Genomic DNA, 24,763 nt, shown 5'->3' with positions numbered 1-24,763 from the left:
GGAATTGGTAGGTAAGATCCCATGGGAAGCAATCTAAGGGGACAAACAGTTCAAGAGAGTTGGCAGTTTTTGAAAGGGCACAAGAGTAAACTATCCCAAGGAGTAGGAAAGACAGGAAGTATGCCAAGAGACCATCCTGGCTTAACCAGGAGATCTTCAATGATCTGAAACTCAAAAAAGAGTCCTACAAAAAGTAGAAACTAGGTCAAATTACAAAGAATGAATAGAAACAAATAATCCAAGTATGTAGGGGCAAAATTAAAAAGGCAAAAGCACAAAAATGAGATTAAACTAGGTAGAGACATGAAGGTTAACAAGAAAACATTCTACAAATACATTAGCAGCAAGAGAAAGACCAAGGACATTGTAGGCCCATTACTCAATGGGGCGGGAGGAAACAATAACAGAAAATATGGAAATGGCAGAAGTGCTAAATGACTTTTTTATTTTTGTTTTAATCAAAAAGGTTAGTAGCAATTGGACATCTAACATAGTGAATAACAGTGAAAATGAGGTAGGATCAGTGGGAAATAGGGAAAGAAGAAGTTAAAAATTACTTAGACAAGTCAAATGTCTTCAAGTCACCAATACTGGATGATATATGTCCATACTCAAGGAGCTGACTGAGGAGATATCTGAGCCATTAGCGATTATCATAGAAAAGTCATGGAAGAGAGATTCCAGAGGACTAGAAAAGGGCAAATATAGTTCCAATCTATAAAAAGGGAAATAAGGACAACCCAGGGAATTACAGACCAGTCAGCTTAACTTCAGTACCTGGAAAGGGAATGGAGCAAATAATTAAGCAATCAATTTGCAAATAACTAGAAGATAACAGGGTGATAAGTAACATTCAGCATGGATTTGTCAAGAACAAATCATGTCAAACCAACCTAATAGCTTTTTTTGACAGGGCAACAAACCTGGTAGATATGGGGGGCGGGGAAGCGGTAGATATGGTATATCTTGATTTTAATAAGGCTTTTGATACTGTCTTGCATGACCTTCTCATAAACAAACTATGAGTCTATGATTTTATGTTTCCCACTGCTGGGCCTTATGGTCCTAGTACAAAGCCTTCTGTAGTCAATGGAAAGATTACCACTGATTTCAGTTGGGTCAGATCAGACAGAACCACTGATTCTTGTTTTGTCAAGCAAGAAGAAGAGCACTGTGAACCTTCTGTCCCTGTTCCAGTCTTTTAATGCCCCAGAGATCAGAGGACAAGGAAAGAGGTCTAGAAATTTGAATGTTACATTTCAGGTATCTGAGACTTGAAAGTATCATCCCTTTCTTCCCCAATTAAAAAAAACAAAAAAACAGAAAAAAAACCACAGTATTTTTTTTGGCAATGATTAATATATTGACCACCACTTCCTCCCCCCAAATATCTCTAGATATGGGGCAAAATCCTGGCCCTATTGACTTCAGTAGAAACCCCCCCATTGACTTCATTGGGCCCATGGAATGTTTGGATTGCAGTAGCAGTATAAGATGTGTTTGCAGCTTATGAAAGCATTGTAATAGAGAAAATTATTCATAAGTCTTCCAGGAAAAGAGGTAGTTGTGGGGGTACCAGATATGGTACTACCTTAATATGCTAAAATCTATTGAGAGTATTATTAACCATATTGTTGTACAGTACAAACAGTTACAGGTGTGACATCCTCTGGCCCTTGTAATGTAGTGAAGTGATGTCACACCACCAACTTAGGAAAGTCTACTTGAAAGCAAAGACCTCATCCTTTCACATGCTTTCCACCAGTGCTTCTTTAGGCAGCTGATGTTACAATCCAGCTGCCAAGTTTTCAGGTGGATCCAATAATAGTATAGCATGGATGAAGGAACAGATGTCTGAATTTCTGTGATGAGACTTCTGCTGCTCACATTCACAAGTGAAACAAAGAGTGAGCTTGGTAGCGAGAACAGGATGGCAATAGCATCTTACCTCTAGCTAGTGCAACAACTGACTCCTCTCTCCTTGCTTATTTTTTTCTCAATATACAGATCTCTGTCTCTATTTCTTTTTTCCTGGATCCCTACCCCTCAGTTTTATTACAGAACAACCCCCAAAATAACATCTTTTCACTTTAAGGCTGTGCTTTCACAAGTAATTACACTTGAGACACACTGCTGTGATATGGCATTGCCACTGCCTTCCTGAGACAGAGCCCTGTAATTCACACTAATCTGTTATTATTTTTGTTATTGTTTATTTGTAGTACTGGGGCTCCTAAGATCAAGACCTCATTGTTCTAGAACCTATACAGTCACTTATTGAAAAGTCCCTGCCCCAAGATCTTGTAATTTAGATTACAATAGACCACACCACGGGAATGAAACAAGCAAGATAGGGATGGGAAGAAAGCTGGGGAGGGGGAGGATGAGGTAACAGTAAAAACAGTACCTAGCACAATGAGCTTCAGTCATGGCTTTTTTAGAATTTAAGATCCGATGTACAGCTTGATTCATCCCTGCAAAAAAAAGTTATACTGGTGTAAAACTGGAGTAACACGGTAGTGAATCACACCATAATCTGTTTTTCCCCATTTTTCTTAGTCACAAAGTGTATATATAATATGTTTACTTTTGATCCATACATAGCAGCTCTGTCAAGAGAACTGCACATAGGAACCTTGAGCTGTCCCATTTTCTTTTCAATTTAGTGATTTATTTCTATGCCGCTATGAGCTAATAGATCATGAACTAACCAGCAGTCCTTTGATCACTGTAGATCTGCAGCTGGTGAAAGAAGCGTGTGGGGTTGGGTAAATTGACAGAAACAGGTTGAAGAACTCTTTTGATAAAGAGATTGTATCCCTCTGTCTCTTTACACAGTGCTGAATATCAGCTACAGGACACATTTTACAGAGTAGTTAAGGAAAGGGAATGTTTTTGTTGCATCCTAGTGGCAGGTGGCAGCCTGCCGTTGGATCTTCATAATTCATATTTTTTTGAATTTTAAAACCGCAGGAAACACAACAGGCTATTTGCAAGTCAGCTGTGTAAACACATCTTCCATCCAATAACCAATGAATTCTTAATGAGCAAGGAGCATGTGAATGGTATTGGATGATATATACCTACCATATTAGCTTATCATATCATAAAGTTTCATTTAATCACCACACACACACACTCAAATCTTTAGTACTGAAAAGCCCTGGAAAAATTTTCTTACTGGTGATCAAACCCTGGCCAGTTATTTATAATTAGAAAATAGTTTAACTGTTTTCCATCATTTTGGAAATCTTACTGCTCTCTAGTTTCTTCTAGGCAAAAAGGCAGCAACCTGGTCCAGACCTGCAAGCTAAAACAATAAACTTCAGCCATTTGCTAAACCACAAAAGGAGGAAGTATTTGTAGTTCGTGAAATTCATGCCAGCTGTCTTCGTTCAAGGGATGAAAACCATTACTTTTAGATAAATTAACGTGTACCTATGTAAAAACTCTAACAAACTGTAGACTGCTGGGTACTGACAGCCAGTTACTCTTTTACAGTTTCTGGTCTTTCAGTTTTTCTTCTGATTTTTATTTATTCATTTTCAGTTTATAAAATGCCCCCCATCTTTAAGATTCTGATAGTGGGATTTTCAGAAGAGTTTAATGTTGGCCAACTCTGTTGGTCCTGCTTTGAGCAGGGGGTTGGACTAGATGACCTCCTGAGGTATCTTCCAACCCTAATCTTCTATGATTCTATGAACTCTGGTCCTTTTGAAGTCAATGGAAAAACTTTAATTGATTTTAATTGGAGTAGACTTAGACCAGTGGTCACCAACCCGTTGATCGTGATCGACTGGTCGATCCTGGAGCCTCTGCCAGTCGATCGTGATCTCCAGGCCGTTAAAAGTCTGGCGGCACAGTGTGGCTCAGGGAGGCTGCCTGCCTGCCGTGGCCTCACACAGCTCCTGGAGGTGTCTGGCTACTGGCACATCTCTGCAGCCCCTGTGGGGGAGGCGGCTCTGCGTGCTGCCCCTGCCCCCACCACTGTCCCCACAGCTCCCATTGGCCAGGAACTGGGGGCGGCACTTGCAGGCACAAGCAGCGCATGGAGAGCCACTGGCCCCCTCCCCTGCAGGGCCCCCAGAGATGTGCCGCCAGCCAGATGCTTCTGGGAGTGGTATGGGGCCATGGCAGACAGGCAGCCTGCCTGAGCCCCACTGTACTTCCGGCTGGGCACTGCCTGTGGTAAGTGCCTCCTGAACAGAGCCTGCATCTTGCACCCCCTCCCACACCCCAACTCCCTGCCCCAGCCCGGAGCCCCCTCCTCCACCCAAACTCCCTCCCAGAGCTTGCACCCCTCACTCCTGCACCCCAACCCCCTGCCCCAGGCTCAGCCTGGAGCCCCCTCCCACACTCCGAACCCCTCGGCCCAAGCCCAGAGCCTGCACCCCCTCCTGCATCTGAACCCCCTGCCCCAGCCCGGTGAAAGTGAGTGGGGGTGAGGGGAGAGCAAGCGACGGAGGGAGAGGGGAATGGAGTGAGTGGTGCGTGGCTTCAGGGAAGGGGAGTGGGCCTTGGGGAAGGGGCAGGGTAGATCCTGGGTTGACCTTAAATTCAAAAAGTGATCTTGTGCGTAAAAAGGTTGGAGACCACTGACTTAGACCAATGATGACTGCTTTTGAAAAATACATTATGAGTGTTATATTAATTTCAAGGGTCAAAAGAGTTAAAGGTGTTATAAAACCAACATAAAACAGTGAGGAGTCTGGGTTTTTACTATGGAGACCTTGATTTACTTGGTTTCTTGGAAAACACCAGAAAGCACCCATTCTAAAATTGAAAGTTTATTGGTCAAATACAAAAAGAGCAAGAAAGAAAACAAGCATGTATACTGAAACTGAAATTGAGTGACTATGTAAACCAAACTTAGTCAGACCCTATCAAATTCTCTCTCCTTTTGGCATTAAAATATCAGTCTCTTATTTTGATTAATAACCTTTCTTTGATGAAACACATTAATTTTATTCTCAGTCCTGATGTGTGAAGGACATTCATATATCTTGTTTTTAACAAACACACAGCCACAAGGTGGAAGAGAGATAGCATCGAAAAGATGCGTGAAACATGGCTTTGTTGATGTTTTTGGAACACTGTGTTGCTGATTAATTACGACTGGATGCTTTGGCTGGCAAGTCAACCATGATATCTGCTGCTTGGACCCTGGTTCACATTCTGGTCATGGATGTCATCTCATTGGATCCTATCTCCACAGGCAAGGCAGGCTTGGATGAATAGAGTATAGTTGATTTCAGGATTCAGTGAAAAGCCAGGAGACTGAGAGATCGCATAGGAGGAAAGAACCGTTGGGGGCAGAAAGCAACCCAACAAGGGAAGGGAAAACCAGTACAGGATCTTCTGTCACCTTTGTGGTGTGGACAGTTAGATATCCCCACTGATGGACTGAGGACTGGATGTCATGATAATGTGATGACTTTCAGCACTTGCAGGTGAAAACAAAGTTCCTTAAACAAGAGAAAGGCCAGGCAGCCTTCCTCTTGGGAAGAAAGCCCCTTAGCCAGGTCTGTTCTTTCTGACTTGAGATGCAGGAAGCTGAGATTAGTCGAGATGAGATGCAATGCTGGCAGGTTCGGGGATGAGCTGGCGGGGAGATGATTTTTTTTTCTTTTCCCCAAAGTCTCTTTTTAAGAACCCTGAAAAGGAGTAAAAGTGGGTGGCATATTGTATCCTTATTATTTTGCCTACCAATTAAATACATTTCAGTAAGGCCAACTTGGCATAGGTAACTTTGCTTCCACATCTTCTTGATTACTAAGTATGAGCTCATTACAGTCCTTGAGACTTATATAAATATGACATTTTTGTTTGGACTAATCTAGCTATTCTGTCTGGTTTTCTTGCACCAGTTCATAACATTCATTTATTACAAACAACTTCACCTGTTTTCCATGAACATAAGAACATAAGAACGGCCATACTAGGTCAGACCAAGGGTCCATCTAGCCCAGTATCTTGTTTTCTGACAGTGGCCAATGCCAGGTGCCCCAGAGGGAATGACCAGAACAGGTAATCATCAAGTGATGATAGCCGTCACCTATTCCCAGCTTCTAGCAAACAGAGGCTAGGGACACCATCCCTGCCCATCCTGGCTAATAGCCATTGATGGACCTACTCTCCATGAACGTATCTAGTTCTTTTTTAAACCCTGTTATAGTCTTGGCCTTCACAATATCCTCTGGCAAGGAGTTCCACATGTTGACTGTGTGTTGTGTGAAGAAATACTACCTTTTGTTTGTTTTAAACCTGCTGCCTATTAATTTCATTTGGTGACCCCTAGGTCTTGTGTTATGAGAAGGAGTAAATAGTACTTCCTTATTTACTTTCTCTACACCAGTCATGATTTTAATATCATATCCCCCCTTTGTTGTCTCTTTTCCAAGGTGAAAAGTCCCAGTCCTATTAATCTCTCCTCATACAGAAGCCGTTCCATACCCCTAATCATTTTTTTGCCCTTTTCTGAACCTTTTCCAATTCCAGTATATCTTTTTAGATGGGGTGACCACATCTGCACACAGTATTCAAGATGTGGGCGTACCATGGATTTAGAGCCTATATGATATTTTCTGTCTTATTATCTATCCCTTTCTTAATGATTCCCAACATTCTGTTCACTTTTTTGACTACTGCTTCATATTGAGTGGATGTTTTCAGCGAACTATTCACAATGACTCCAAGATCTCTTTCTTGAGTGGTAACAGTTAATTTAGACTCCATCATTTTTTATGTATAGTTGGGATTATGTTTTCCAATGTGCATACTTTGCATTTATTAACATTAAATTTCATCTGCCATTTTGTTGCCCAGTCACCCAGTTTTGAGAGATCCTTTTGTAGCTCTTCGCAGTCTGCCTGGGACTTAACTATCTTGAGTAGTTTTGTATCATCTGCAAATTTTGCCATCTCACTGTTTACCCCTTTTTCCAGATCATTTATGAATATGTCGAATAGTACTGGTCTCAGTACAGACCCTTGGGGGACACCACTATTTATCTTGCTCCATTCTGAAAACTGACCATTTATTCCTAACTTTTGTTTCCTATCTTTTAACCAGTTACCATTTCATGAGAGGACCTTCCCTCTTATCCCATGACAGCTTACTTTGCTTAAGAGCCTTTGGTGAGGGACCTTGTTAAAGGCATTCTGAAAATCTAAATACACTATATCCACTGGATCCCCCTTGTCCAAGTGCTTGTTTACCCCCTCAAAGAATTCTAGTAGATAAGTGGGGCATGATTTCCCTTTACAAAAACCATGTTGACTCTTCCCCAACAAATTATGTTCATCTATATGTCTGACAGTATTGTTCTTTACTATAGTTTCAACCAGTTTGCCCAGAACTGAAGTCAGGCTTACCAGCCTGTAATTGCTGGGAACACCTCTGGAGCCCTTTTTAAAAATTGGCATCACATTAGCTATCTTCCAGTCATTTGGTACAGGTGCTGATTTAAATGATAGGTTACAGACTACAGTTAGTAGTTCTGAAATTTCACATTTGAGTTCCTTTAGAACTCTTGGGTGAATACCATCTGGTCCTGGTGACTTATTACTGTTTAATTTATCAATTTCTTCCAAAACCTCCTCTAACAACACCTCAGTCTGGGACAGTTCATCAGATTGGTCACCTAAAAAGAATGGCTCAGGTTTGGGAATCTCCCTCACATCCTCAACCGTGAAGACTGATGCAAAGAATTAATTTAGTTTCTCCACAATGGCCTTATCATCCTTGATTGCTCCTTTAGCATCTCAATCATCCAGTGGCCCCACTGGTTGTTTAGCAGGCTTCCTGCTTCTGATGTACATGGTTAATTCTCAGGCAGGCAAAAAGTCACAGGCTATTGTGACATCTAATTAACTTTTGCATCATTTCACAGTTGATCTTAGAGTACACTTTGTAGGCCCAAGTGTACATATAAATACAACAAGAAACAATATATTGATTAATGACGTGTAAAATGAATTCCTTCAATGCCATCTTAATGCATCATCCTCACATCATCCTCCACAGTTCAAGGCCAGAATAAATAGATGAACATAAGACATGTCATGAAGATAAAATCAAAGATGGTTTTGTTGGGCCAACAGAGAGAGTGAATTTCATAGTCAAGGCAGGGCCATTCTCTGAAAATAGCACCAAAATTTGAATCAAGGGACAGGGCGTTAGAAGAAATAATTCCAGATGGTCTTATCTCCCACAAGTTAGGTAGACTGGGGGAATAGTTGCCTCTAAGATAGCCAGGAGCCACCATTCAGGACTTTTAAATCAAGATCAACACTTTAAATTTAATGCACAAGTGAAATAGGAACTGGTTTATGATTATTACTATAACATGTGCATCCAGATGCCTTCAGATTCAGAAACATTCCAAAATTGTAAACCTCATCAACAAATGCAAATCCCTGAGGGTGGATGTCAACCCTTCATGCCCTTAAGATGCTTGCCCATACCTCTGGCATACATCTTGTCAGGATGAAGCCTCAGCCAAATCATTCTCATCCAAGCCTCTCTCAGTGCCAGACGTGAAGAAAGCAAACAGACCACACTGTCTAGGTCCAGTGAAACGGATAGATAGATTTAAAAGTCATCGACATAGTGATAGTGCTGCAACCCAACACACCTCATTATCTGTCTTACCAGCCTCATACATGTGGGAAGATTGACAAAATGGGAGAAAATGGGGAATAACACATGACTGATGTTAGTCATATTGCTTAATGGGCTACTGGAAGATATTCAGATACTACAGTGATGAGCATGGTATAAGAATCTGAATAGAATAGAATGGGATGAGGGTTCTTGGGCAGATAAGAAGTTGCCTAACAGCAATACCTGGGACCTTCCAAAGATGGAGCCATTGTAGCATTATATAATGCTACAGGGTTGGATGATTTAAGGAAAAAGTACTGGTCTGTGGTATCAAGTGCTGCTGATAGCAAGAGCTGCAGTATGTTGGAAAAAGGGAATTTGAGTTGATTTGAATTTTCTGCATTTGAACACAAGTTATATTGTGTGTGTGTGTGTGTGTATTGGGAAGTTTGAAAGAATATATAATACATTTGCAGACTTGAGAGTTGGTTCAAAGAATTCTATATCCAACTCTGCATTTTTCAGAAGCCATTAAAATGCTGTGGATCATGCAAAGGTCTAAACTGAAAGGTGGCTTTGAGATCTAAAACATTACAAAGCTTCCAACATTTGGAGCACAAAAGAGCTTGTTTATTTTTCCCTTCCTTTACCTGATGCCAAAAACATTTGAAACATGACTTGTCAGTAAATGATTCCTTTATATACCAGTTACACCACTGATGACCGGGGATGTGTCAGTGTCAAATATTTCAGTCTTGTCCTGAAGGGATAGATATTTTCTTTTTATAGTACATCCTCATTTACCAGTTGCTAGACTGTCCTCTGAGCCACTGGTAAATTCTGATTTCTAGAAAGCTTTATCAGAATATGATAGAGAGAAATACTAACTTAATTCTTCCTCTGATTTCTGCCACTGAAAATCATTATTATAGAGGGATTTGGGAGCTCCCCTGTACTTCAGGCTTGCATAATAGTTACCATTCTGTTCCATTGTTTTAATAGCTCATAGCTTTCTGAAACTTTCACATTTCAGGTTGATTTTTTTTTTCCAGAATTGCCCTCTGGTTTTATTTCCAGGAGAGATGATTTTTTTTCCTGTATGGTTTCAGCAAAATGTTTCAGCTGTATTGGCATGAGAAGAGCAGGAAAAAGAGAAAAGAAACACCTTTCTAATGATCAGAAAATGACATGACCTTTTAAAAACAGCTAAGGCAATAAAATGGCGGGGTAGGGAGAAAGAGTTTAACAATTGAAATTTGTCCTGGAGAAAGCCCTCAGTGAGGAAAAGTGTCTTTCAGTGTTCTGGTGAAAACTGGTTTGGAATTGACTAAGCCTTTGAGCCTTTGTAAATAGCACTTCATGCACAATGCAGTTCTGGGTTTACTCTTAGAACTTTTCCAAATATTCAGAGTGAAGATGGGCTATGCTGCAGATTCATACCCAATTCTTTGGTTCCTGAATTACCACAAATTGGTTAGGATTCATTTCCAAACATTTCTGGGAAACTGGTAGACCTGGTTGATGGGATGCTTCTCATCCTCATCCTGTGTGAATGAAGCAGGGTTCCTGTGGAAAAGAAAGCCTGTGATCATATAATTAAAGCAGGCATTGTAATACATATGCAAAAGAGAGCCATATTAAAGTTACATGGGCTACTTTAATACTGGCATTTCCCAACTTTTGAGAGCTTTGTTTTGCAACTTTAATAATATTCTCTTAGCATAGTGTTTGTTTAGGGAAGATTATATGTGTATGTATGTAGTTCCCTAAATTCATTTCTATATTTAACACAATATAACATCAGACTCTTTTCACAGCAACCTGAGAGACAAGTGAAGCACCCTGTAGTACTGAGTAATTTTCTGTATATGCTAGTTAAACAGAGTCCATGAAAGTCATTTATATGGCCACCATGTAGTACATTGTATTTAGCATGCTAATTGATGAAGTATAATGGAATAGACCAAAGGTGAAAACTTGCTGAGGTTTACAGAGGCTTGGAATTAAATTACAACACTAACAGCTAGGCTGCGCCAGCAGGCTCAGTCCTGGAATCAGTAACATGAGCAACCCAAACACATGGTAATAGAACCTTTCTGCTATACAACACTATCATGTGCTCTTACATGCTCTATATTTTACAGATAAACTGTTTTAGAAATGTTTCAAAATATTTGATCACCACTGTTTCTTGTATCCTTAGCTCCGCAGGGGCACAAGGTACTGGAACCTTAAACCTGTCATTGATCCAGGAATGAATGCTGCCCAAGCAGAGCCTCAGGCCATTGTAATTTTCAGAGGAAAATGTCAGAGCCTGGAGGAATGATGGGAAATTTCTCTTGCATGTTGATATATGTATGGCAGATGTTAGACGTTACTCAGCTGTTTGGAGTGTTGGAAGTAGCTCTGGGAGAAATGGATTAGTGGGCAAAGTGCAGGCTAGTGCAGTACATGATAAATACATATTATTCCAAGTATCTTTGCAATGTATCACGAGATCCATAATTAATGATATTATGTATATTATATATTGAAGCTGTACAATCAAAGAATATATTATCATGTTTTCCTTTACAAAATCAAATTAATTTGCAATATAGGTTGCACACAAATGTTGCCCAGACCTGGAACACTGCTGAACTTTTAAACATATCTAGTTTGTGGCTCAGTCAGACTTTAATGTGATTCCTAATACAGTCCAAATATGACTGCTATATTTTGTGAAATGTATGTAGTTGTTTTTACTTCTGGTACAAAAAATATTTCCAGGAGGTTACATCCTGGTAGATTCTAGATGAACGTTACTTTGCTAGTTTATTTGTTCAGCTCCAGTAAACTCTATTGTGCACCTTGACGGAAAAGCTAAAGTGGAAGCATTATGTATCCTGAGGAAACATAGTTTACAGACAAGTGCACAGTAAGACAAATCTTGGTTGTCTTATTCATGCAAGTAGATCCATTGACTTCAGTGGGACTATGCACCTGAGTAAAGCAAGCAGGATTTGTCCCAATGCATATTAAATGCTTTTGAATATGAGATTCCATATTCTACCTTCAAGTTATCATTATTTGCTCCTGGTTCTTTGTCCCATACTCCTTGTTGAACTTTATTTTAAATTTAAAATTTTCTTTCATAATGTGACTGAAATTGCTGCTGAATAAAGTAAAACTTCATTGGTAGGGGATGACTTCTAGAAAGTGTCATGGAGTAGTTTGTAAAACCACAAGAAGGCAGTCATAACTCACAAGTGCTGCGGAAATGAAAAAGATTGTTTGTGCTCATTTGTTTATACAGCTTTGTTTATCTAGTAGTTTTTGTGTCCATTTTTAGTAGACACTGTGGTAGAAAGAAGAAATGTAATCTCCATTAAAGGCCTAAATTAAACCATAACAATGTGTGGTATATAATTTTAAGACTACAGATCTCCTGTTCATTCTTCTGTTAATGTGGTTTAGATTTTGACAGCTGCCTCTCCAGGAGATTATTAGCTATGATGGCCAGTCAAGAAACACTGAAGTCTCTGGAGTTTCTGTAGCACTAGATCTTGACTTTATTTTTTTTTAAAATCACTCAGAAAATATTTATCAATTTTATTTTGCTGGATCATATCTTTTTGATGCATTATGGGTTGTAGCTTTACAGATTTCACTATAAACTTAAATAAACACAGTCTGTTAGGTAAAGTAAGAATAATCTTTGAAATCATTCACAGGAATTACATAGGATCAGTAAAATGTCATGGAGAGGCTATTTTACTGTCATTTTCTTTCCTACCTGTCTATAAAAGTGAAACATAGATACCAGTGTTGCACTGAAGTCCACAGAGTTGCATTGGTGTAAAACCAATGTAAATGATAGGGAAATTAGGCTCATACTTTCTGCACATAACAACACTGTTCGTAATTTGACATTGATTAATAATTTGGGATGTAGTTTTTCCTAAAATAGTATTGGTGGCTAATCTAGATAATTAAATTCCATATATATTGTTAGGCTCTATGTTATCCATGGCAATTGAATTTTGGTTTGTGTTTACAGGGATGCAATTAAGTCTTCAAAACAGATCATTAGACATGTCAAAGCTTCATAACTTCTGACAAGCAATGATCCTTATAGCTTCAGTCTACTGGGTTAGCTGAAAATCCAGGTTTACTTTTCTGCAGCCTAGGTAATTGTGACATAGCTATGGGTTTTGTTCAGAAATATGTATTTCATTTTGCTATGAAGGGCTACATGGTATACAGAGTTCTCCTACTCAAAGCAATAGCTGCACTCCAAATATGTATTCCAAAATACGGACTACCATTTTGGATTTCTTCCCAGGGAATCTCAGCCCCAAGTTGCCTGCAATAGACAAACAACTAATCCCCCCTTTTTATTTACTTAAAGGATTCTAGAAGAAATGCCAGGTAAAGGAGGCCGTGATGATTTTATTTTACAAACCTCATTCCTGTTTGCCTAAATATCAGTCACAATCATTCCTATTTCCTTTCACAAATAATACCTAAAACTAATGCTCATTATTATTTGCCCTCTCACACTACAACTTACCAGGTCACTGAACCTTGATAATTACATTTGTTATTTCTTTTGCTTATTAGACCAAATTTCAATAGGCCAAATACAGAGCCTTTACTCCATAGTTAATCAGTTGTTATTTGAGGCAAAACTCACAGTAAAAGAACAACCTATGTAGAAAAGAGAAAAGTCTGTGGGTATCAATCTGTGGAGTTTCCTAGCAGTTCTTCTGGGTTCTCCGTCCTCCCCATGGCAGACGGCAGGGGACCAGCCCCCAAAACCATCAGATCCCTGGGATCTGAGTGTATCTTAGATGGCTCTGTATTCTGGCAGACCACCGTATGCAAGTCTTGTGCCTCTGTGCTGGCTCTTCTAAATGCTGCCCTGAGAATTACCCTCAAGAGGGACAAGCAAGTAGAAGCTAACACAGCCTATATCACTGGGTTCAGTTAGGAGAGAAGCCCAGGTTGTTCACCCACTCCCTCCTTGCCATCTCCAAATGTGCAGTGCTGGATCCTACCCCATCCCTTTCTCTCCAGTCAAGAAGTTCTTGCAGGATTGGCGTCTGTAGGGGAGGCATACCACAGAGGCAAAACTGTCTTCCTCTGCAGTGACAGACCCCCTTCCATGCACATACGTATGTGGAAGGGAACGTGGAGCCCTAAGCAGGACTCCAGGATCTGGCCTTGTGGGTTTCGGTCTATTACATGACTTATTTAATTCAAAGGCAGCTCTTGTCATCATTTATTTCATCCATGGCATTGTATCAATTTAAAAGATGAAGTGATTTTCACTTCCAAAGAGGAAAGTGTTATGGATCATCAACAACATGCAGCTCCTCATTGATTTTCAGCCTAGTAGTAAGTACAATCATGTTTTACTGTATTTTGCCCCACTTAACTTAAAAACCTACTCGATTGCCGCCACATGACTGGCCCAAGAACATTTTGTGAAAATGGGAGTTTGATACGGATCAGTAGTTAGCAGATCTGTTAGGCTATGTCTACACAGCAATAAAACACTCATGGCTGGTCCTTGTCAACTGACTTGGGCTTGTGAGCCTGCAAAATTATGGTGTAGATGTTCAGGCTTGGGCTGGAGCCCGAACTGGGACCCTGTGAGGGAGGAGGGTCCCAAAGCCCAGCCTTTGTCTCAGCTCGAACATCCACACTGCAATTTTTCAGCCTCATAGCTCGAGTCCAGTGAGCCTGAGTCAGCTGACACAGGCCAGCCCAGGGTGTTTAATTGCTTTGAAGACATTCTCTTAGTGTCAAGAGAGAGTTTCTTGAACACAGATCTTGCAGAAGCTTCTTTAATCTGGCATTCTGTGACTCCCCACAGAGAAACACTGAGAACCTCAACAAAAGGCAGGTCCGCTAGTTGCTCACTGGTCATCAGTGTCCAGGAAGGATATGTGTCCTTAGTGGAGAAACTAGACACTGTACAGACAAGAACATGCCCTTACACTGGGTGGGAGGAGGATAAAGAGCTCTTCTGGGCTTGTGTTGCACTAACAAGGCACACCTGCAAGGGTAGAAGAGAGGGTAAACAACAGACAGTGGGACCTGGAGGGGCCTAGGGAGCCCTGCCCTTCCCCACAAATGGTGGAGAATGTGGGCAAACTATGTCTGTTACAAAGGGTTTTTTTTAAAAAAGCCTTAGAGAGGATAGAGTCCAGCTGCTCTGCTCAAGATGGAATCAGAGTGGTGGTATAAGTGGGTGGCAGAAATACCAAGAGATATTAACTGACCAAGGGACTAACTTCAGCTCCCAACTGATGAAGGAATTATGCTTCCTTCTGAAGGTCAGGTCGCTGAAAACTATGGTAGACCAACCACAGATTGATGGTCTAGTAGAGTGGTTTAATAACACCCTGAAGGGAAAGTTAAAACGCTTTGTCAATGACAACCCTAAGCAGTGGGACTGGCTACTTCCAGCAGTCCTTTTTGCCATTGGGGAGATCCCACAAACCTCTCCAGGGCTCTTCCTATTCAAGTTGCTGTATGTTTGCCAACCACGAGGCATCTTGGACTTGCTATGAGGAGGGTGGGAAGAGCAAGATGTGGGGGCCTTACGTATGACCCAATATATCTGAGTTTAGAGAGAAAATTAGAAACATAGGGATGTTCACCAGGGAGAATCTGAGGAATGCAGCAACCCTAAGAAGATCTACTGGGATGGGAAGTTCAAGGAAGTGTTCAGGGAACTGAAAACATGACTATGGCGTGCACCCATGCTCTTCAACCCTGATTTTTCCTGGGAATTCATACTACATACAGATGCTTTGAACATCGGTCTCGGCACTGTCCTCTCACAGGACTTTGGAGGAGAAGAACATCCAATCCTATACCTAAGTAGGAAGCTATTCCCTAGAGAAAAGTCATACTTCGTTATTGAAAAGGAGGCATTAATGATCAAATGGGCGGTAGATGCCTTCAGGTATTACCTGTTGTGTAGCTACTTCTCCCTAGTTGCTGATCTGAATCCACCCTTACGCTGGATTCAAACCATGAGGGACAAGAACCCTCTTTTAATGAGATGGTATCTTGCATTACATTCCTATAATTTCTGAGTAGAACAACAGACCACACTAACACTGATTTCTTGTCACAAGAGATCGGGGATGGAGTCAACCCCCCTGCCTCTGTGAATGGCCATCCCATCTTGAGGGAAGAGGTATGTGAAGGGACACACCCTCACACTGGGTTAGAGGAGGCTAATGAGCTATCCTGAGCCTGTGATGTGCTAACAAGGTGCATCTGCAAGGCTTGTTGAACCTGGAGGAGGAGAAGCCTAAAAAGGGAAACTTACCCCAGGCCTGTATTAAACACGGATAGCTAACTCCTTCCCTATGCAATTTGAATCCCAGCTTCTGCAAATTACAGGAAGTTAAATGGATGCAGAGAATGTTATTTCCTGTTCAAATGGATTCATTTCCATATTCCTGAAAATGGATTGCCTGTCATTTCTGGTTAGGTAAAAAGGAATCCCCAAGACCCTGTAAGAAATTATCATTACTTGATCTGTGCTGTGCATATAGATATACATGCAAACACCAAAAATATGGTTAATTAGTAACTGGGAGAGTGTGGTATCAGGAGAGAGAGAGAGAGAGAGAGAGATTTAGGAGAAAGTGCTGTTTCACAGCCTATAATGTTCAGGCTGCAGAGACTGCTGACAGGTTAATGAAAAATGTTGGGAATAAGATGCCTGTATGAGCTGCATTTGTAGTGTTGTTAACTCATGTCATCCCCTTACTGTGTTCCTTAGCAGCAGCTATAGGTCTGTCTACTCAGTAGCTCTGTTTCATGCAGGTGACAGGCTGTCATATGAAGGACTTATTTCTACACTTCATTTGTGGGGTTTTCATTTTTGACAGAAGAAGCTTTTGAAGAATAGGCGTTTCAATCAAAAGTGAATCAAAGGTTGCAGAAAGGAACAGACTTTCAAAAACGATAATAGGGACAAAGGGATTGTCATAACAGATCACACAAGTGGTTCATTTAGCCCAGCCTCTTATCTCTAGCAGTGTCAGGTATCAGATACTTCAAAAGAAGGTTCAAGAAACCTCATAATGGAAAATTATGGAATAAGATGACAATGAGGGAAGTTATTTTTGTCATGGCTTGCATCCATAGCTGACAGTTTCCAGTTGCTTTGGAGGGGCATTGTGATAATACTTGTTAAAAGTACTTCCCTGTTCCAGGCCATGGATATAAACAAGGTTCTTGAACTTTTCAGCGCTTTGCACGCTTACAAATCTTCTGATCCGGCAGGGTGCTGAGAACTTTCTGTACACTGCTGGATTCCCTTTGTGTCCATTTAAACTATGGAGTGGAAGGCACAGAACACCTGTGCTTTTCATCTTGAAGGATCATGCCCAGTGACGTTACTGGCTGGGCAACTCGATAGTGCAGTGTGCATGCACACCTGTCAGAAACAATGCATCTAAATATCTTTATCTCATAAGCTTGAATTATATACTTGTAATGTTTCCAGGGCAAATGGCTTTGTCATCTTTCACTTTCTAATCACTTGCATTTGCGGTTCATTTGTTGTAAAATTCAGAAGAAAATTTTCAAAGGCAATCTGGCTTTAAATTTACACATCAAGTACAATGGTCAGATCATGGTCCCATTACAATCAATGGTAAAACTCCCACAGAATTAAGTGGGACCTGGATTTGACTCTATAGAAATACAGATAATGCAAGGGAACTTAGCAGGTAAAATGTCCAATTCAGGAATTCAAATACTTTGAAACATAAAGTTCTATCCAGATGGGTTTGCATTTAAAAAAATCACTTCTTGAATGTAAATGATATTTGTATTAGTCATTTGCAAAAGGAGAGGAATCAGGGTTCAGAATTCTAGTTTCCATATTGTTCAAATAAAGCACTGAAAATTTTCTCTTTCACCTTATAAAGTATAGCATTCAGTACATGTTAGTTTGTATGCAGCTGACTCTGCTAAGTGATGGTTTTATGTGGCTCTGAACTTAGAATTGTTTTTTAATTGAGCACATACTAGTATACAGTAGGAAAAAGCAAATGTTTGTAGATGTAAAACATTAAAAAGAAGGAAAGGCATCCATCTGGATATTTGTTGAGGGATTGTTCCAAGTACCAGATATAATTAAAAAGCAAGAATGTTTTTTTTGTTTCAGTAGAAGGGGCTGCCTCACTAGGATGTAAAACAATAAGTTGCTACTAATCTGTTATTGCAATCATTGCTATTTCTGTTACTTTTTTACATGAAGAAGTAAGAAAATGAAAGTAGCATGTAAAATATTGCTTTAATATTGCCCCTGGCTAGATTTGTAAAGGGAACCATTACATTCTAGACTGACATTGAGGATAACACTAAAGCATTCCCACTCGTGTGTGTTCTTTATAGAGATCCTAAAGTTTTATTTCAACTATTTATGTCTTTTTAAGGGGTTGTGCATGACTTCTCTTTTCATATTTAATTATTCTTGTGTCTATAAACATTGTAGCTAGTAAAATTCTAAAATAATCACAGCTAAGTATGAGATTGTATGTATGAAGGAGTGGCTTTATAGTAGATAATTGGGAAGATGGAAAGGCAAATACACATAAAATATTGAAATCAAATTATATGAGTCAAGAGCCTGTTAAGACTGCTATTAAAATGAGCTTTGGATAAGTGGGGTACTGGTTGCTCATCTTTATATATATCATCTTCTCAGTTATTCCAGCAAATAGCTGTGATGCTAAAAACATCTACTCTGCCATATAAAAATAAACAAAACTAAAATTCATTACTGGAACTAAGTGGGATTTCCTGACCTACAGGTGCAGGTACTCTCTTCTACCATATTCATCTCCAACAAGCATGTACATAATTTTAATTGCATTAATTGAGCTTGTAAAGTAGAAGTGTAATTCTTGTTAATTCAGTGTTTTTAACGTCTGTCCCTGTACTTCAGAATGGGCCTGATCCAAAGCCCCTAGAAATCAATGGACACACTTAAACTGACTTCAGTGGGCTTTGGATCAGGTCCAGTATACATAGGAAAGGAGTACTTGTGGCACCTTAGAGACTAACAAATTTATTTGAGCATAAGCTTTCGTGAGCTACGGCTCACTTCATCAGATGCATTCAGTGGAAAATACAGTGGGGAGATTTATATACATAGAGAACATGAAACAATGGGTGTCACCGTACACACTGTAACCAGAGTGATCACTTAAGGTGAGCTATTACCAGCAAGAGAGCGGGGGGAGGGGGGAACCTTTTGTAGTGATAATCAAGGTGGGCCATTTCCAGCAGTTGACAAGAACGTCTGAGGAACAGGTGGGGGCGGGAATAAACATGGGGAAATAGTTTTACTTTGTGTAATGACCCTTCCACTCCCAGTCTCTATTCAAGCCTAAGTTAATTGTATCCAGTTTGCAAATGAATTCCAATTCAGCAGTCTCTCGTTGGAGTCTGTTTTTGAAGTTTTTTTGTTGAAGTATTGCCACTTTTAGGTCTGTAATCGAGTGACCAGAGAGACTGAAGTGTTCTCCAACTGGTTTTTGAATGTTATAGTTCTTGACGTCTGATTTGTGTCCATTTATTCTTTTACGTAGAGACTGTCCAATTTGGCCAATGTACATGGCAGAGGGACATTGCTGGCACATGATGGCATATACCACATTGGTAGATGTCAAATAAATTGGTTAGTCTCTAAGGTGCCACAAGTCGTCCTTTTCTTTTTGCGAATACAGACTAACATGGCTCCTACTCTGAAACCTGTTAGTATACATAGGGTGACCAGATGTCCCGATTTTATAGGGACAGTCCCGATATTTGGGGCTTTTTCTTATATAGAGACCTATTACCCCCCCACCCCCATCCCAATTTTTCACATTTGCTATGTGGTCACCAGAAGTATGCAGGTCCAAATTCAGAAAGGGCATGTACTGCATCCTACCACCTTCAGCTCTCTATTATGATCACAGAAAGTTGGAAATCAATGCTTGTAATTCAAGTCCTAGCCCAGCAAAGCGCTTAAGCATGTGCTTAACTTTAAACATGCAAGTTGTTCTGTTGATGTCTGGGACTATTCATGTGTTTAAAGTTAACCACGTGTTTTAAGTGCTTTTGCTGTATCAAGGCCTTTGTGTCTGCTTTAAGGGAAAAAATGGACAAAATAATTTTCTTTCCTCTGCTTTTATCCACAGACCCCACTATACAGAGTAAGTGAAAATAATAGATGAGATTTTGGAAATTTGGGTAAACTTGCACCCCAGGGGGAGGAAGGACAATAGTGGTTTTAATCCACCTTTGCATTTTATCAATCCTGAGCAACTTTGGAGGCTGTAGAGACCCCTGTCATAACTTAGATTGCCCTACAAGCTTGTCAAAATTACATCAGCCTCCCCAAGCTGCCCTGTGAACTGGAGCATTGCCTAGAATCTCCACAGTGCTGCCTGCCTGATATGCTCTGACACATTCCTTCTGTTCTCAGTTCTGTTCCTCAGCATGCCTCTACGATCAGTGCTGGGTGAAGGGGTCTTCAGAAGGCAGCCTTATGGTTGGGTTCCTCTGTGCCTATGCTGGGGGAACTTTCTCCCAGTTGTAACCAGGACTTTTAAGGGATCTTTATGCCATACTAGGCCTTTTACCCAATGTAAAGGGGCCAAGGCAGGGATGAGGACCTCACCCAATAACAACTAAACAATTGTCGGGATTGTTACTCATACTGGGCTTATATTGTAACATCAGTTTCCAAACAGAATTAGAAGAGAAGTTCAGTCTAAAAACTGATGGCATAATCTGGGCAATTTTTAATGACATATTTAATATTAATATATCATTTTTTTTCTTTTACAGAACAATGGTTCCCTTGTTTGGTGCCAGAATCACAAACAGTGTTCAAAGGTAAGTGCTTCTTTAACTACCCGGGAGCTTACACTTTGGTTTTTGGAAATGAAACTTGTCTTTGACTTTAAGAAACTTGTCTTCCGAAGGAGCTGATAAAGATTTCTTCTAAAAAACACTCGTTATGGTAAAACATAGTCCTGTGATCTTTATAGGAAGATAAAGCACCCAGAGAGCCATATCCTCTGCTGGTGGAAATGGGAATAAGCCTATAGCAGCAGTCAGTCGAATTATCCCAGTGTACACCGACTGAAAATCTTACCCATAATTTCTGTTTGACACAATGTTTTAGAGAAGCGAGTGAAGCAGCCAATCTTGTTAAAGTGTACATTCAATAACTCTCAGATACTCCAACATTAGACATTTCATTTAGTTGGATGCTTAATATACAGCATAGGACTGAATTTCTTGGACAAAATTATTTCACAAATTCCAGTGTTACCCTTTCTCAAGCTGACTCTTTGACCCCAGAAGCTTAGGGGGTAAGTGAGCTGATAACCAACTGATTTTGCTGGACAAGAATTTTGCTAGATTGCCTGGAGAGAAGCAACAATGCTTCAGCAGCATTAGAGGGTTAAAGTGGAACTACAGGGTCTAGTCACTGACTGCTCTTTTCATAAACTCACAATGTTAGATGCATCCAGTTCCTGCATTAGTAATTCACCTGAAAACTGTGAAGAATGGGCAATGAGGAACGGTGGAAAAAAGGCCACAGACCCTAAATCTCCATGATGATGTAGGCCTACAATAATTTAGGCATTGTATCATGTAGTGATCTATATTCACTGTTTATTATTTTAGATCATGTAGGAGCTAATCCAGCTCCCTTTGAAGACAGTGACATTTTTCTAATTGATGACACTGGAGGATCAGTCCCTTATTGAGTATGCTATTGCATGAAAATCAAAATACACCACAGAATGATTATCAGTCTTATCAATGATAAAAAAGCTATATTTGTAAGTTACATTGCCTGCACATGAACAGTAGCATGTTGGTATCAGAAGAAAGAGTGAAAAATATTCCTACTAGCTCTTCTCAGTTTCAATACTCAGCCATCCTGAATTCTCAGGGAAACAGGTTCTACTTGTTACACTGTTACAGAGAAACCTCACCACCCATAAAAGAGGTTCATTCAGAGTATGTGATACATCATAATTAAATCACCTCCTTAAGAATATGCAGGGACTTTCACATCCTTTCAATGATCTTGATGTAGCTTTCCCTTTTTATTATTGAGGCTGATACTGTACCTCCGCTAATCTCTGAAAGAAACTCACTGAATGGCTTTTGTCTGCATGAAAAAAGAAGGAAACAAATAAAAATGTGGTCCAACTTCTAAAGCAGGGCAGAGGTTAAATGAACATCCATTTGAGTCAGTGCCAAGTGCATAGCAGCCGTACAACATATGTCTTATCTAGCATGAATTTGAGGGCAACCTTTAGATTGAATTACTGTCTTGAAAGGATGAAAGACCGAATGTTCCAAGTTAAGATTTTTTTTTTAAACTGAAAACATGGCTATTATTCACATCTTGGATTGCTGAATGCTTAGAGTGCTCATAATAGCTTGTCTTATCATTCCCTAATAGGTAGGAGGGTAACATAAATATTTTGCATAACAATAATAGGTTTGCCATTTATAAGGAAAATAAATAAATATGTATTAGACTGTATTCTTTGTGGTTCTGAGTCCATGGGAAATGTGATTTCCCAGAAGGTTTTTACAGCAGGATTTACCCCATCATATTTTGCAATTTATAATTAAATAGGTGGGTTACATAAAAGCTGAGATTTCAAAGCAGTGCAGGGGATTTTGCCAGACATCTTCTATCCATATTTCCTCCACTGCTCTGGTCATCTCAACCAAAGGGTGTAAAGTGAAGACAATTTTTTAACATTTCAGAACACATTTTTAAAAGGGCACCACCCAACTTTCACAGTGCACCTTTAGTTTTGTTCGCACAGTCCTTACGGGCACAGTTTTGTGGGGCAAATAACTATAGGCACAAGCGATGGCAATAGATGTTACCTTTTACCTCATAAGCATGTGCGTTCAGATAGTTGAACATTAAAATGACATCATTGGCCACCACAACTATTTGCAACTAATATATGACAGAGAAATTTGTCAAGAAATCATGTCAGTAGCACATGGCATCTCTCTGAGAGACTGTGTGGTTAATTCATTGATTTATTTTTACATTCCATTATTTAAATTAGTGAAGTTTTTTTTCATCAAATCTGTAGACAATTTTAGAGAAAAAGGAAATTGGGTGTAAAAACAAGAGATTTGAAAGGCCTTGGCATGATCAGACATGTCCATTGTGTTTTGTACCTGTGCATTCCTTACCGCCTAGATGTTTTACATCAAATATTTAACTTACAATTTCCTAACTATTTAAAATCTATTACGTAGGATGCAAAAAATAAGAGATAGAAGAGAACAGTTAAATATTCCACTTTGTCTCCCCATCAGGATTGTTCCCTTATCTTATATTTTTCTAGAATTTTCTCCATTGTAGGGACAGATCATTCTCTCTTGTGGTAAAATGTACATGTGGGAGCTTTGGGGAAGAAAATGCCCCTCCCCAAATCATTCTATCAAGTGGGGAACTTAAGTTTTCTCATTGAAAAGGCCATGGATCCCTGTTTTGGCCTCTGGTTGGCCTAGGATTGGCCTCCATTCCTCTTCTGAATTCCTCCTAGTAGTAGTGTGGCACAGCTGAAAATTGAGTCCATAAACATTCTACATCATTTTGTGTATATATAGTATCTAAACAAAAATTCAGCTTATTGCCATTCTAAGGAAATATTGTGTACACCTTTAATGCTGCTGTTTTTCTTTTTAAGGAAGCTCTTTATAAGGTCAACATAGTAATTAAAATACAATGGAAATTCATGTCGTTTATCTCATAACTCTGAAGTTACAGAATGATATTATACCAATAACCGCTAATACCAATGTGTGGGACAGTCTTGGTGGCTTGAAAACAGGAAATGTAAATTGAATATATCGAAGAACCATTCTTTTTTTCAAAGAGATGCAAAGGTAATGAACAGAAGTGATTACAGTTCTCACAGGACCAACTATGGACCAGTTATCCCAGTCTCAAATGACCATTTATTTTTTGTTATTTTAATGGAACAGGTCACAAAAGCATGACTATGAATGGCAAGATATGTAGCACTGGTTTTGTATGTATGATTTCATCTAATACGATATCTCCAGTGACCTATTTCACAAGATAAAACTGAAGAGCACTATTTGAAGACTCTCTCCCACTTGGATATTAATAGATGGGCAATTTAAAAACTGTTAGCACAGCACAGTATGGGGAGGAGGTGAACAGCCCTCAGTGGTGAAAGAACACATTAAGGACTATTTAGAAAAGATGGACATGCACAAGTCCATGGGTCCAGATCTAATGCATCCAATGGTGCTGAGGGAGTTGGCTGATGTGATTGCAGAGCCATTGGCCATTATCTTGGAAAACTCATGGCAATTGGGGGAGGTCCAGGATGATTGGAAAAAGGCAAATATAGTGCCTATATTTAAAAAAGGGAAGAAAGAGAACCCGGGGAACTACAGACCGGTCAGCCTCACTTCAGTCCTCAGCAAAATCATGGAGCAGGTCTTCAAGGAGTCCATGTTGACGCACTTGGAGGAGAGGAAAGTGATGAAGAACAGTCAGCACGGATTCACCAAGGGCAAGTCGTGCCTGATCAACCTGATTGCCTTCTATGATGAGATAACTGGCTCTGTGGATATGGGGAAAGTGGTGGATGTGATATATCTTGACTTTAGCAAAGCTTTTGATACGATCTCCCACAGTATTCTTGCTAGCAAGTTAAAGAAGTGTGGATGGGATGAATGTACTATAAGGTGGATAGAAAGCTGGCTAGATTGTTGGGCTAAATGGGTAGTGATCAATGGCTCGATATCTAGCTGGCAGCCGGTATCAAGCAGAGTGCCCCAGGGGTTGGTCTTGGGGCTGGTTTTGTTCAACATCTTTATTAATGATCTGGATGATGGGATTAATTGCACACTCAGCAAGTTTTCAGATGACACTAAGCTGGGGGGAGAGGTAGATACGCTGAGGGTAGGGATAGGGTCCAGAGTCACATAGACAAATTGGAGGATTTGGCCAAAAGAAATCTGATGAGGTTCAACAGAGGCAAGTGCAGAGTCCTGAACTTAGGAAGGAAGAATCCCATGCACCGCTACAAGCTGGGGACTAACCGGCTAAGCA

The 24,763-nt window shown here is 40.0% G+C and overlaps 1 protein-coding gene across 4 annotated transcripts in view; it reads left to right on the top strand.

Annotated features, from left to right (window-relative positions):
* ANOS1 (anosmin 1) overlaps window positions 1-24,763 on the top strand; it is a 181,251-nt gene that overhangs the window by 9,703 nt on the left and 146,785 nt on the right. For all 4 annotated transcript variants that reach the window (XM_048860374.2, XM_048860383.2, XM_048860365.2 and 1 more), the window contains exon 2: window positions 20,464-20,511. In XM_048860374.2, the coding sequence (XP_048716331.1) occupies window positions 20,464-20,511 (48 nt within the window). The remainder of the gene's footprint in view (window positions 1-20,463; window positions 20,512-24,763) is intronic.

This window comes from Caretta caretta, chromosome 1, assembly GCF_965140235.1.
Source record: "Caretta caretta isolate rCarCar2 chromosome 1, rCarCar1.hap1, whole genome shotgun sequence".
NCBI lineage: Eukaryota > Metazoa > Chordata > Testudines > Cheloniidae > Caretta > Caretta caretta.
This window is presented reverse-complemented; position numbering and strand designations above follow the sequence as displayed.